At 31.4% G+C, this 14,309-nt stretch overlaps 2 protein-coding genes across 2 annotated transcripts; one reads left to right on the top strand and one right to left on the bottom strand.

The window, feature by feature from the left end:
- Positions 1 to 1,340: 1,340 nt before the first annotated feature.
- On the top strand, positions 1,341 to 4,040 carry LOC124921757 (cation/H(+) antiporter 15-like). Its single transcript, XM_047462456.1, has 2 exons — positions 1,341 to 1,583; positions 1,680 to 4,040. Exons 1-2 carry the CDS (start codon positions 1,341 to 1,343, stop codon positions 3,900 to 3,902), a joined length of 2,466 nt encoding a protein of 821 aa, XP_047318412.1. The 3' UTR covers positions 3,903 to 4,040.
- Positions 4,041 to 4,348: 308 nt separating this feature from the next.
- LOC124919554 (mitogen-activated protein kinase kinase kinase 3-like) lies at positions 4,349 to 8,133 on the bottom strand. Its single transcript, XM_047459815.1, has 10 exons — positions 7,577 to 8,133; positions 7,034 to 7,378; positions 6,865 to 6,952; positions 6,708 to 6,770; positions 6,456 to 6,616; positions 6,262 to 6,337; positions 6,106 to 6,165; positions 5,392 to 5,499; positions 4,962 to 5,296; positions 4,349 to 4,879 (listed from the first exon to the last, which is right to left on the bottom strand). The coding sequence occupies exons 1-10, from the start codon at positions 7,987 to 7,989 to the stop codon at positions 4,621 to 4,623; spliced, it is 1,908 nt and encodes a 635-aa protein (XP_047315771.1). The 5' UTR covers positions 7,990 to 8,133; the 3' UTR covers positions 4,349 to 4,620.
- Between the last annotated feature and the right edge of the window lie 6,176 nt (positions 8,134 to 14,309).

Raw genomic sequence — 14,309 nt, 5'->3', positions numbered from 1 at the left:
TGTCAAAAACGTAAAAAACATGTGAAACATGTCAATAATGTGTTAAACGTGTTTAATGTGTTAATAACGTTTTAAACGTGTTAAAAACATGAAAACATGTCAAAAACGTGTTAAACGTGCCAAATATGTGAAAAACTTGTTAAACGTGCCAAAACATAAAAAACGTGTTAAACGTGTCAAAATGTGGTAAACGTGTTAAACGTGCCAAAAAATGATAAACGTGTTTAATGTGTTAAAAAGTGTTAAATGTGTCAAAAACATGAAAACGTGTTAAACGTGTCAAAAACGTGTTAAAACGTGTTAAACATGCCAAATATGTGAAAAACTTGTTAAACGTGCAAAATGTGTCAAAATGTGAAAAACGTGTTAAAAATGTGAAAATCGTGTTAAACGTGTCAAAAATGTGTTAAACGTGTCTAGGACTTAAAAAATATGTTAAATGTGTAAAAAACGTTTTAAACGTGCCAAAAACGCGTTAAACGTGCCAAAAATGCGTTAAACGTGCCAAAAACATGAAAACGTGTGAAAAATGTGTTAAACGTGTTAAAAACGTGTTAATTGTGTTTAATGTGTGAAAAATATGTTAAACATGTCACAAACGTGAAAACGTGTTAATTTGGAATTACAATTCCAACCTAAAAAAATTGGAATTGAAAACTCTCAAATTACACTATATTGAATTCTAATTCTAATTCTAATTCTAATCTAATTTTAATTTTAATTCTTAATATTAAAGTGTCTAACAAACATAAGAATTGCACCCTCCAATTCCAATTTTAGAGTTATAAACACACCCTTACAGTTTTTAATTATGCAAGCCAATTTTGTCACAAATTCTGATACAAATAAAGCTAATAATATATTAAATAAGTATCATAATATATATTTTTTAGCATAGAAAATTAGGAACCACTTACAACTTTAAATGGAAGTGAAACTTTTGACAATGAGTTAAACCAGTTGATTAAGGGAGTAATTAATAAGTTAAATAATTAAAATGAAAGAAGCATAATTAATTATATTTTCTTAGAAGGAGGAGAATTAAGTGGTAAATGTTAGAGAAGATGTTGATGAATTTCAGACAAAACGGGGAAGAGCCTAAATTTACGGTCCATTTCAGATAGAATAGTAAGATTAATTACCATCCAAGAAGGGGGAGAATTGGCTTGAGAATGATATTACTACACATTTGATATCCGACCCGGGGTGTGCCGTGCTCTACCGACAGATTTAGCACGCCACGCCCTCAACAAGACCACAAGATTGGAACTATAAAGTTGGGCGCGCTGTGGACGAATCCTGCAAATGTCTCGCTCGGCCAACGGATTCATATATAGGAGATGGCCAGCGACGATGAGACAGTCAATGAGCCGATTTATATTGGTCTTGGCCTGCTGGCCAATGAAACAGTTTGCTATCCCACCACATTGATCTCCTCAGGCGGGATATGGACAGGAGATAATCCTAGTAACTTCGCTTTACCAACTTTTATCTACCAGACTATTGTTATGCTATGCTTGAACCGCCTCATTGTTTTCTTCCTCCGCCCTATGCGCTTTCCTCGTGTTGTCGCCGAGCTATTGGTAAGTAAGTTGGTATAAACCATGTCCATGCATCCATCCATTATATCAAAGTCTATAAATAATTTTTTTATTATTTTACCATTATGGTTCGTTCAGTCCGGGATAATTATAGGTCCATCAATGTTAGGAACTTACGGTGTGTTCGTTGCATATGTCATGCCAAAACGAAGCGTGATATTAATGGAATTGATGTCGACTATTGGCATGACCTACTACGTTTTCCTTCTCGGCCTCGAGATGGACCTCTCCATTGTGAAGTCCAACTTCAAGATGGCCCTTCCTATAGCCATTATGGGTATGTTGCCTCCCTTCTTCGTAGGTTGTGCCTTTTCTTTCATGCTTCACAAGTACACCACAATTGGCTCCGGAAACTTCCTCATCATCTTCTCAGTTGCTCTCTCCTCCACCAGCCTGCCTGCACTTGGGAGGACTCTCCAGGAATTCCGCCTTTTTGACTTGGACATTGGCCGGCTCAGCATTTCGGCAGCCTTGATCACTAATACAATCTCTGTTTGTCTCGTGGTTATCGCTATTTCGATAGGTCAGATGCAGGGTTCTGTCTTCCCGGGCTTCATGGTGATACTCTCATTTGCAGTCTTTGTATCGTTGCAAGTATTCCTGATCGGTCCGGGAGTCACAAAACTGATAATGTGGCATACTGAGGAAGACAGCTTAAGCGAGATAGCCATGTCTCTGGTTCTAGCAGGGGTTATGATGTCGGCGGTGGTGACAGATGCTATTGGAATGCATGCTTTGGTTGGGGCTTTCACGTTCGGCTTGGTCATCCCTTATGGCCCTTTCGCTATGAGCCTGATAGATAGACTAGAGGACTTCGTATTAGGCTTTTTGGTGCCAATTTTCTTCATGACCAGCGGACTCAAGACGAATTTGAGCAAGATCCAGGGCGCATCGACGTGGGGAATGTTAATCGTGGCAGCCGTAACTGGGGCAGCCGGAAAAGTGGCTGGGACCCTGTTTGGTGCCGTCTTCTATCAGATGCCCATCAAGGACGGCCTGAGTCTCGGTTTGCTAATGAACACGAAACCCGCTATTGAACTGATTGCTCTCAACATTGGTAAAGACCAACACGTGATTGACGATATCACCTTTGCTATGATCGAGGTTTTGGCCTTAGTGATGACTGTCTTCATCATGCCGATAGTCACGACCATTTACAAGCCGGGAAGGAAGTTAGTTCATTACAAGAGAAGGACTATTCAAAGAACAAGAGGGGATGTTGTACTGCGAGTAATAACCTGCATTCACAACCCTCGGAATGTTCCAACCATAGTTAACCTTCTTGAAGCTTCACACCCGACCAAGAGATCGCCTTTAGCCATCAGCACCCTTCACCTCATTGAGCTCACCGGACATGGATCATCCACGATCATAGTCCACGGAACAGAGAAATCAGAGCACCCTATAATCGAAAGAGTTAGAGGGCAATCTGAGAACATAATCAACGCATTCCATAACTTCGAACGTCAATCACATTTTGTCTCTGTCAAGAATGCCACAGCTATTTCCCTCTTCCCCACAATGCACGAACAGGTTACCAACTTCGCGGAGGAAATGCGTGCTGCTGTTATCATTGTTCCTTTCAACAAACAAACCATTGATGATACGGAATCTTCAGATCTCAAGACCAGGGCCTTCAATGAAAACCTACTAGCGAATGCGCCCTGCTCAGTCTGCATTCTCATTGATAGAGGAATGACCGGATCTACAAAAGTGAAAGGCAAAAAGGTCAGCCACCATATAGCATTGTTGTTCTTTGGCGGACCGGATGATAGAGAAGCGCTATCATATGCAATGAGGATGTCAGAGGATCCTGCAAATAATCTCACGGTAATTCGATTCCTTCCTGGAAACGATGCTGTCAAGACGGCAACAATGGAGAAAAACAAGAGCGGCGTTGGGAGTCTAACCTTACAAATCGACAAAGAGAAAGAGGAGCAACTCGACGAAGATATTCTAAACGAGTTCAAGATGCTCAAAACGAATGACAAATCCTTCACTTACAAGGAAATGTTCGTGAACAACGGAGAGGAAACCCTGGCGTCGATAAGAACAGTGGACAGAATACACGAACTGTTCATAGTCGGTAGAACGCAAGAAACGTCATCGCTACTAGTTGCAGGACTCAGCGAATGGAACGAGTTCCAAGAACTCGGAATCATCGGCGATCTATTATGCTCGGCCGAATTCATGTCAACAACTTCTGTGCTGGTTGTACAACAATATCTAGGTGCAGGCGCTCACGATGACGGCATTAGAACACCAGACAACGTAGCTATTGAAGAACAGTTTATGAATTGATCCAAGTAATTTGTTCATAGTTTTTACAATTAGACCTTAGATTCATTTCTTATCCAAATACAGTCAAATCAAAGTTAGGAATCCTATGTATTAGCCATTTCCTTCTTCCTAAACTTCTCATATGCATTGAATTTTGACCCAACAGCTTGAATCGTTCTATGAATGATGCAAAACGCATTTCTATGAAGATGATTTCATTCAGAGAATGAAGAACTAATTGTAAAACGAGCGAATTTCAATTTGAAGAGAGATTGAGAAAGAAGAACATACATGAGCGAACGAATTCCAACTTGAAGAACTCCATCAAAATCGTCGCCGCCGATCAAACCCTAACGATCCCAAAAGTTTGAAAGTGGTTTTAATTTTGGCGGAAAACCAACTCCATTCAATTTAAATACGGAATCAAAAGTTGGTTTTTAAGTAAATATAATTATAATTTTTTTTTGGTTTAATTGGTATGAATAGAATTATCATATTCCATTACAATATATTTGACGTTATTGCTCTCCAAATTCAAACCAACTTTTTGATAACTAAAAATGATACTGAAGTTTAACTAATCCTCCAATTTACAACAAGATCGAACAGTTTTCAACCGACAAAACCGATTTTCTTTCTTCTAACCAGCCCTCTAACGACATCGTCGAATCGAACGCTAAGAGCTGACGTGTTAATTTTACATCCTCCCAAGTTTCCAATGTGTGGATGGGTAATTTATTTACCCCTTTCGGATTGTAGAAGCACTTGGAGTTTGGAATTTAAACTGCCCGTCTTCTCTCCACGGTTCAGGAGCATACGTCGGATTTGTTCTCGTGTGAAGTGTCGAGTATTCTCTCCCATTCTGTACGTTTTGTCCTATGAACGCGTAAGAAGGATGTGTTGGAGATAGAAAGCAGCTTCTGTTTGCTGCTCTATAATCCCTCAATGGACTAGAACAAGGAGAAACAGGTAAAGATGTAATCGTCTTCGCATTTTCCCTGCAATTAGATAATCGAATGGAGTTATTCTCAACCGAAAAAAAAAAGTAGACCAGGCAGTGTTTGTTTGTTAGTTTGTTACCTTGGGCTAGGTAAGAACGAGACATTTTGTCTTGTTGCATTGTCCCAATCAGAGTATCGGCTAGAACGCGGTTCTCGGGTTGGTCTTACAGGTGATCGGCTTCCATCAGAACTACTTGGAAAGTGGACTTCTCTAGAAAAGTTGCTGCTGCCACTACTAAATCTCGGGCTTCCTTGATCCCTTAGAAAAGGGTGATCGAGAAGTTTCATAGCTGATGGGCGAGCTGCGGGATCCCGTTGCAAACACAGGTTTATGAAATTCTTAGCGTCATTTGAAAGGTGATCAGGAATTTCAGGAATATCCTTGCTGTTACCAATTTTAAATATAGCAGCCACCTGAAAAAAACAACAATAGAAATTTTTATAAAAAAAAACATTAAAAGAGAAGATTCATGCGCCGAGGAAACTTAAAACGTGGATAATGTCCTCACCCCTTCATATTGGCTCCATGGCGGTTTTGAGGATGCCATTTCCAGAATGGTGCATCCTAAACTCCAAATATCTACTGGAAGGCTGTACCCATTCATATTCATCACAACCTGAAACCATTGAAGAAAAAAATCATTAAAAGAACATAAACTAATATATTTAAAAAGAAAAAAAGTTAATTTCATTCCAAAAAAAATAAAAATAAAAAGACGCCACATGAAGAGTACAACGAAAAGATAAGCTTTGTGGAGGTTCTACTTAGTGGAGACCAAAGTGAGGATAAGAATGATTTGAAGATTGTCAAATCAATGTTGGATAATAAAGAAAGAAAATCTTTTATAGCGATGCAATTCGAGCAAAAGGGACCTCAGCACCTGCAATAACCTAGAGTTTTTGAATCACGATAATGTTGTTTGCTATTTTTCTAAGTCATTTGTCACCCGAGTGCTCTCCTCCTACTAAGAGGATTTGTTTTAGGTTGAATCACAATAGTGACTTGTACTGAACTTGTTTGACTTTCTACAATAAGATGTGACAATCGCGTTTTATTGTAGTTTTGATGAAATCTCTGGTATAAAAGAAAGTACAAGCTAAGAACAAAGGAAACACTGAAACATCAAAGAAGACAAAACAACAAAAAGATGGATCAGGTAAATCTAAAACAACCCACACCGGTAATATTACAAGGATATACAAGAGATGGAGGGAAACGATACCTCGGGCGCCATCCAATAAGGACTTCCTTTGAACGAAAGCATTGAGGAACAATTCGTGATCTGCATTTAAAAAACCTTGGGAGTTAATACATCAAATCAAGAAAATATCATATGCTAATTGTAAATATAATAAGATGGGATATTGATGAAACCTACATGTTTGGCCATGCCAAAGTCAGCAAGTTTGATTTCTCCGTTCGGATCAACCAAAATATTTGCCCCTTTTATATCCCTACTCAAAATCAATGAAACACGACAATACATATATAAATGAGAATACATACTCGTTTACAATCTATTAATCTACAGTTGTAAACCGATTCTTAAGAAAATAAAAGCAGTTATATTACCTGTGGACGGTGTTTCGCCCGTGTAGATAGGCAAGTCCAGATAGAATCTGTCTAGTGTAGCTTTGAATAACAGGTTCCTTAAAAGGACCATATTCTTGGAGAAGTTTATGGATTGAACCACCAGATACATATTCCAGATAAACCGACAATGTTGCATCACCCTGATCATTGAAAACCATGGAATAGATCAGACCAGCTCAGTACAAGATTTGTCGTGAATTATGTAAACAAGGGAAAACAACATCATCATACCATTTCACTTCCATAGTATTGGACTATATTTGGATGTGAAAGTTTATTGAGAAGATTAATCTCCTGAAATAAGAAGTTTTAACAATCCAGTCAGTTTATTGATGAAGATATGGAACATAGAACAAAGAAAACAATAATTTAAAACTTTAAAATAGACCTGGTTCAATTGCTTAAGACATTCTTTTGATGTATTATCATCAGAAAAAAACTTGACTTCTTTTATAGCACACATCTGGCCACTCCCACTGCCAAAGAGAAAACATCAAAACTTGAGAGATTCAGATGAATCATTCAAATACAACAATGTAAAATGAAAACGAAAATACCTGTTAAACCCAAGATAAACTTGTCCAAAAGTTCCTCTTCCTAGAAGTCTTCCTTTCTTCCAATTGGATGTAGTTGGATGAGAGGTGTCAATCACAGGAGAAGGAGATGGAGAGGAAGGAGAAGGAGATGGAGATGTTCTTATGTTTGACAAAGGGGAAGGAGACCTAGTTGGAGAAGATGGAGGAAGAGGAAGAGGATGACACTCAATCCTACCATCAAACTGCCTTCCAGTTCCAGTTGGGGAATCTAAATTGGGAGGTGCAGAAAATCGTGGATGAATAGGAGAGGTATTCGCAGTTGCTGGTCTTGTTGGTACGGGACTCAGCTTCATATCACAAACTCCCCTGATGTAGAAACATTATCATCAATCAACAACCATATATATTACCAATTCAAAGAAAACCCAATACAAGTTTTGGTCTTTAGATCAGAAATATGTCATCCAAAGTCATAACTCATAAGTCAAGTAAAGATCAGATCAGATCAAATCAATCAAGTAGAAATAAGGAATCTAATAAAAGAAAAGAATCTATATATCTAACCTTGGAATACCAAATTGACCATGATCAAGATGAATACCCTCTTCAGAAGACCCAGATGAGCTTACACTTGAAACAGATCCAATACCAGGAACATAATCATTCGGCAAAGATGGTGTCGATGAAATCAATGGCCGAGGAAGAGGATGAGTTCTTTCTGAAAAACCCAAAAAGGTCGAAGACCCACTTGAGGTAACTCCAGTTCCACCGGCGGCCGATGAGAATTCTCTACTATTTCGTGGAGAAATGCGCGATTTAGGCGAAAAAAGTGTATGTGAGACCTCGTCAAAGCTTCGAACTTTCTCTTTACTTCTGTTCATATCATTTGTGATCATCTGAGTACCCTTTCCATGTTGGTTTTGCTGTGATTCATCTACTCTAGTTTTAGGAGATTTCTTGCCCCACCAAGCCGGCATCTCGATTGATGATGATGATGATACACTTGCAGTCTTCGGAGAGAGATATAGAGAGAGAAAGAGAGAGGTTTTGAAGTATGCGTTGAAGAGGAGAGACTCCCCGGAGAAAGGATGGACTTTGTGTATTTCTTCCCTTATAGATATTGAAGAGAGGAGGAAGAAATGGGAAGTGGGAAAAGTCAGAGAAGCAAAAACAAGGTCATGTTTGGTTTTCCTAGATATGCGGTCTAAACAATTAATAATTTTCTTAAAATATATTAAAGTATGTTTTTTTAATACATCTAACTTTAATTAGTATTAGTAAAATAAATCATTTAAAATATTTGTAAAAATTAAGAACGCCAATAGAAAAAGGCAGGTACAAAACAGCCAAACAAGCTCTAGCCGTCGTCTAGAGAGAGCAAAAATGGTGGGACGGCAGCCGGTCTGTTCGGTAATAAAACCGGAGACTGACGTGGCAAATATTTGTTTGATATTATTAAAAAGAGAGTGGTGTAGAAAGAGAGAGAAAGTTGTAGCCATTGTTTTAAATAAATTGTTATTATTTATTAAAATAAATTATTTTTTTTGTAATTTAATTTTTTTTGGATAAATTTAGTTTTTTTCCATTTGAGACCATTCAAATTTTATATCTATTCTTTCAAATTTTATAATTTTTGGATTGGTATGGTTAAAGTTCTAACAAAAACGAGATTTTATTTTAACAATTTTAAATAACTTTGTTAACTTATTATTTATTTGCTATTTGAAAATAAATAAATAAAATAATAGAGAAATAATAGGGGAGGGAATGAGAGATAATATCTTGATATTGTGTTATTTGATGAAAAAAAGAATAAATATAAGGAGAAAATAGAGAAATTTATTATTGCGAGATGATTCCCTCTTATAGAGTTATTTCGATTCTACCTATACAAACAATACATGTATCTCACTCATAAAATGACACTTATACACAAAAGTGAAACATCCTCCTCCTTATTTGCTAGGTATTATCAAAATAACCGAACCCATTATTGGATAGTTCGATGTTATCCATACGGACAATTATTGTATCCACTTAATGTCATTTTATAAGTGGAATACATAAAATGCATATATGATAACATCAAAATAATTCATATTATCTTACTTAAATTCTACTGATTTAAATTTTAAGGGTTTTAAAATATTTTTTTATTTATTTATAAAATTTTATAATTAAATTAGTAATATAATTTTTATTTATAAATGTTTAATATTTTAACCGTGTTTAAAGTATTATTTGATATAACTTAACCATAAAAATTCTAAATTATGAATTTAAAAATAATTTGATCAAATCTCAATCAATCCCAATAAAAAATATCAAATTCATCATTTTTATTTATTTTTTTAATTTTTTAATTTTTTATAAAAAAGTATAATAATTTTATTAATAAATGAAAGGCATATTGGTTTGTAGAAAGAGAATCCACATCGATGATTGCGCAAAGGCTCCTTCCTACTCCCACTTCAGACCCATCCACACGTCAAACACACCAAAGAGACTTCTTCTTTATTTTTATTTTTATTTTTTTCAAAAATAATTTTATTTATTTATATAATTATATATATATATATATATAATAAGATCAAAAGTAGGTGAGCTGGCCGATTTTAGCAGTCGGCACTCGGCATACATGCCTGTCACGCGTTATCCATTTCTTTTCAAGATCCGACCCGAAAATTAAAACCCATATCATATTATGGGTCTTATTCTTATAGACTTGTAACAGAAGGGGATGTTTTTTCTAGGAAAAAAGCTCACTTAGACGTATGTACTTGTACAAGTAGCTCACTTAAACGTATGTACTAATAAAAGGTCATTTAAACATATGTACTATCAAAAATTGGCTCATTTAGCCTCTTTAAATAACCATGGTTAACTTTTATTTTTAAATTTATATATTTATTAATTAAATATTAATATATTTTCTCTCTCTTTCCTTTTCATTTATTACTAATAAATAACCCTTTATTTTTATCTTTTTTTATAATCTTTTATTATTTCTATATAAGTATTTATAATTGATTATTTTAATTTTATTTTATATATATGAGCATTCATTATTAATTATTTTAATTCTATATTTCTTCTTCTTTTTTATATATCTTTTTTTATATTCACATTAATTATTAATTATTTTAATTCTATATTTCTTCTTCTTTTTTATATATCTTTTTTTATATTCAAATTAATTATTAATTATTTTAAAATTGTTTGATCCCAATAATTGAATATAACAATGAAAATTCTTTTAACAATAAAAATCCTTCAACACAAAAATAAATTAATTAAGAATTAAGAATTGAATAATAATAAAAACTCATTAATCAAATATTAGACAAAACAATTCATTTACTACTAATATAAGTTGTGAATAAAAATTTAAAAAAATTTATTAATTTCATTTTTATTTATATTAAACTAAATAAGAAAAAACTCTTTTTCATTTTTATTATATTAAATTAAATAAGAAAAAACACTTAAAAAAATTATTACAAGAAAACATAAAATTCATAAATAAGTTATTATTATTTTTTTTAAATGAGAATTTAAAAAATATGAGAAATAAAAACTAATAAAAAAAAGAAGATGAAATATAAAATATGAATTAATATTAAAATAATAAAAAATTTAAAAATAAATTAAATTTACCAAGTTTAATTAATGAAAAAGAAGGAGAGAGAAAATATATTAATATTTAATTAATAAATATATAAATTTAAAAATAACAGTTAACCATGGTTATTAAAAGAGGCTAAATGAGCCAATTTTTGATAGTATGTATGTTTAAATGACCTTTTATTAGTACATACGTCTAAGTGAGCTAGTTGTACAAGTACATACGTCTAAGTGAGCTTTTTTCCTTTTTTCTACGGTAGTTTACTTTCTTTTTTTTAATAAATTAGAAACGACAATATTTATATTATTTGAATTATTTAAAAACAATTATATATAAAAGAATGTAACGTAAGAGTGTAAGAGTGTACGGACGTTATTTAAAAAAAATAAAATAAAAAAGTAGTTGAAAAAAACGAGTTAAAATAGTTAATATGTTGAAGTAGTCTCATCAAGGAAATGAAAGGAAAGAAGGTGCATTGGATGTAACCCACCATTAACGATAGACTCAAACCACGTGAAAGGGACCACATTTCTATATCCATTATAATTATTATAATAATAATAATAATTCAATTTTCATTAAATAAATTAACAACTTAAATCATATTACTTTTTACTTTTTATGTACTTTATTAATTTAATTAACTAATATCACATGATATAAAACACTAAAGTTAAAAAAGATTTAAACTAAATTCAAAATAAAACATAGTTGACGCAAATTAAGGTATAGAGAACGTGTCAAATTAATAAAATAGACTTATGGACGACTTAACCATTGATGTGAGAAATAAACTAGTAATTATTCAACCATGTTTTAATTTAAACTCTCCATTACATGTAACAGTATCAAATAATTATGGAAATACTTTTTTTGCAATAAAGGACTTCTTATGTGAGTATGTGACAATGACCTGGTCCTTGTCTTCCATAAATTATTATGGGTTATTTTTTTTAGATGGAATTAAGAAGAATATAGGAATAAACTCATATATTTATTTAACTATTATATATATAAAATTGTTATTTCGAGTTTGATCTGACGTGGTTTGAATAAATGAGCTTCATCTTTGAATAGTGTCGTATAGGTGCCATTAATATGAATTTTAATCATTTAAGATATTTTCATAAATGTTCGTCTTCTTATCTTAACTTATTATTTTATTTTTCACAACTAATTCATCATATTTATAAAAACAAATAACAATTCTATATATATTTTTTTTTCATTTTTTCAATTATTTTCACCCATTACATATTTTTTAAAATGTTTAAACCATATTTGACAATTTTAAATGAGTATATCTCAAAAAAAACTCAATTTAAAATAAAAATACGTCTAAATTTGTAAATTGTACACAAAGTTAGGTCGTTAGGATATTTTTTGAAAAATAAATAAAAATCCATGTCTATTCAAATTTGTTCTTATATTACACATTTTTTAGTCACTCAAACTAGTTTCACAAATTATAAGGTATAAATTTAAAAAAAAAAATTATTTTTTTGTAAAAATAAACGTCTCTAAAAATTATTTTATTTAAAAACGTGTCAAATTAATTAAAAAAATAAATATAATATGACAGAGGTTTTATCTTAAAAACCTCACATTGCTAAAATTTTGTTAGTTGAAACTTCATATAACACAATTTAAAGTTTGAGCATAAAAGATCCGAATCTTTGAATTGAGTTTATATATATTAATTAATGTATAGTATATTAAAAATTAATACAATTTATAAAATAAATATTATATAACTTTTTCAAACAAAAATCTGATATAGATATATATTTTTTTTTAATAGAGTATATATTACAGCTATTCACCCATCATTATTTCTTAAGTATGATAGCACAACTGAATATTTTGTCATCACATTTAATATGATATTTTAATGAAACTGAATATATTAAACATATATAATAACTTTTTTAATGTTCTAAAAATATAGGGTGCCCATTTTTGTGAAACTATATTACACTAGTTAAGAGAAAATTGTGTTTAGTGTACTTACATAATATGTATCAACAATTTCATAGGTGTCAAAAATGATATAGAATTTAACATAAGATTATAAATTTTCTACAAGTTAATGTGACTTTTTATCTGTAAATTTAAATATATTAAATATCCCCCAATTGCATGTTTTAGATTACGTAATTTAACCATAAAAAAATTAATCTAGTATTTTCATGTCAACATCGTGAATATTATCTTCACTAGGTAAATATCAAGTTTATGATTGACTTTAATATATGGTTATATAATAAAAGCGTTGAAACATATATATATTTTTTCTATATATAAACTTGGATGGGATATTAAACATATATATTTAATCAGTCCTTTTGATTCTATTTGTGCTCAATTGGACATTCAACTCATATGATAATTCATATTGTCCATTTGAGACATATTTTATGAAAAAAGTTACATGTTTGCTAACTGAAAACACTATTTTTTTTTTATAAAAGATAAAAACTCTTTATTTAAAAGTAAAATTGAATATACCCTTTAAAGCATACAATAATGGGAATTTAATCTTTTCATATAAAAATACAAGAAAAAGAACTTGAATTAGACAAATTAAAATAAGTTGGAAGTTGGAATTTGAAAAAGTCAATTAAATGAATAGTATAACAAAGAAGTCATCTACAAATGTGAATAACTAGTTTCAAATATATATCCAATTATTTTTAATTTTATTAACTTTATCAAGGTAGAAAACTATTATTATCTTTACTAATAATTGTACATTCATAATTAAAAATGAACTAGTAACTTTTGATCTCTTAACGATCACTACTATGGGTTATTTTGGGATAATTATAAATCATATTATACTAATGTTCACTTACAAAATAATATATTAGTCTATAACTAGCTATATATATAAGTAATATAACTATATATTGTATATGTGATAACTTATTTAACTTGCATAATCATCAAATTCTCCTTTCATATTTGATGTATTAATCTTTTTATAATAATACTAATTAGTGATATATATGAAGTCTAATGGCATTATAAACAATATTAGAATAAAAAAGGGTTTATTTTAAGAGATAAATATGCTATATTAAATGTAAAGACAACTTGTTTCCATCTCAAAACCATCCACCTGAGTTGGTGCTCGCACGTGTGTGGTGTAATTTTGTTTTCTTGAGGAAATTAATTAATTAATTAATAATTGAACTTAGTCAATAAAGTAAGTGTTAATTAGTGAACTGCTAGGGTTTGAATAATTCTACACGTAAGATTCATTTACTTTTTAATAACACGTTAACATTTAGCTGCATCCCATTATAAACAAAAGACATATTCAATCACTTTTTATGTATTTCTTTAAATGAATTACAAACAGTTAAAAACTAGTTCAATAAAAAAAAGTAGAAAAATAAAAGAAAATATTTAAAAACACTGAACATCATAAGTCTGGATGATTTGTTGAATAATTTGTCAGTTGATTACCTGTTTTTTTGCTCTAAATCAAATATTATGAAAATTTTTTACATATTAATTTTTACTGTGATTTTGATACTTCAAAATTCCAATATATATATATAAAATGATTTTTAACCGTTTAAAATTTATCGACGATCAACTCACAATATTCGACTCAAATATCAATTCACTCTTATATGTATTTATATATAAATTAATCACATTTCT

The sequence above is a fragment of the Impatiens glandulifera genome, chromosome 1, assembly GCF_907164915.1.
Source record: "Impatiens glandulifera chromosome 1, dImpGla2.1, whole genome shotgun sequence".
Lineage (NCBI taxonomy): Eukaryota > Viridiplantae > Streptophyta > Magnoliopsida > Ericales > Balsaminaceae > Impatiens > Impatiens glandulifera.
Note: the sequence above shows the minus strand (reverse complement) of the source record. Positions and strands in the feature narration are given on the sequence as shown.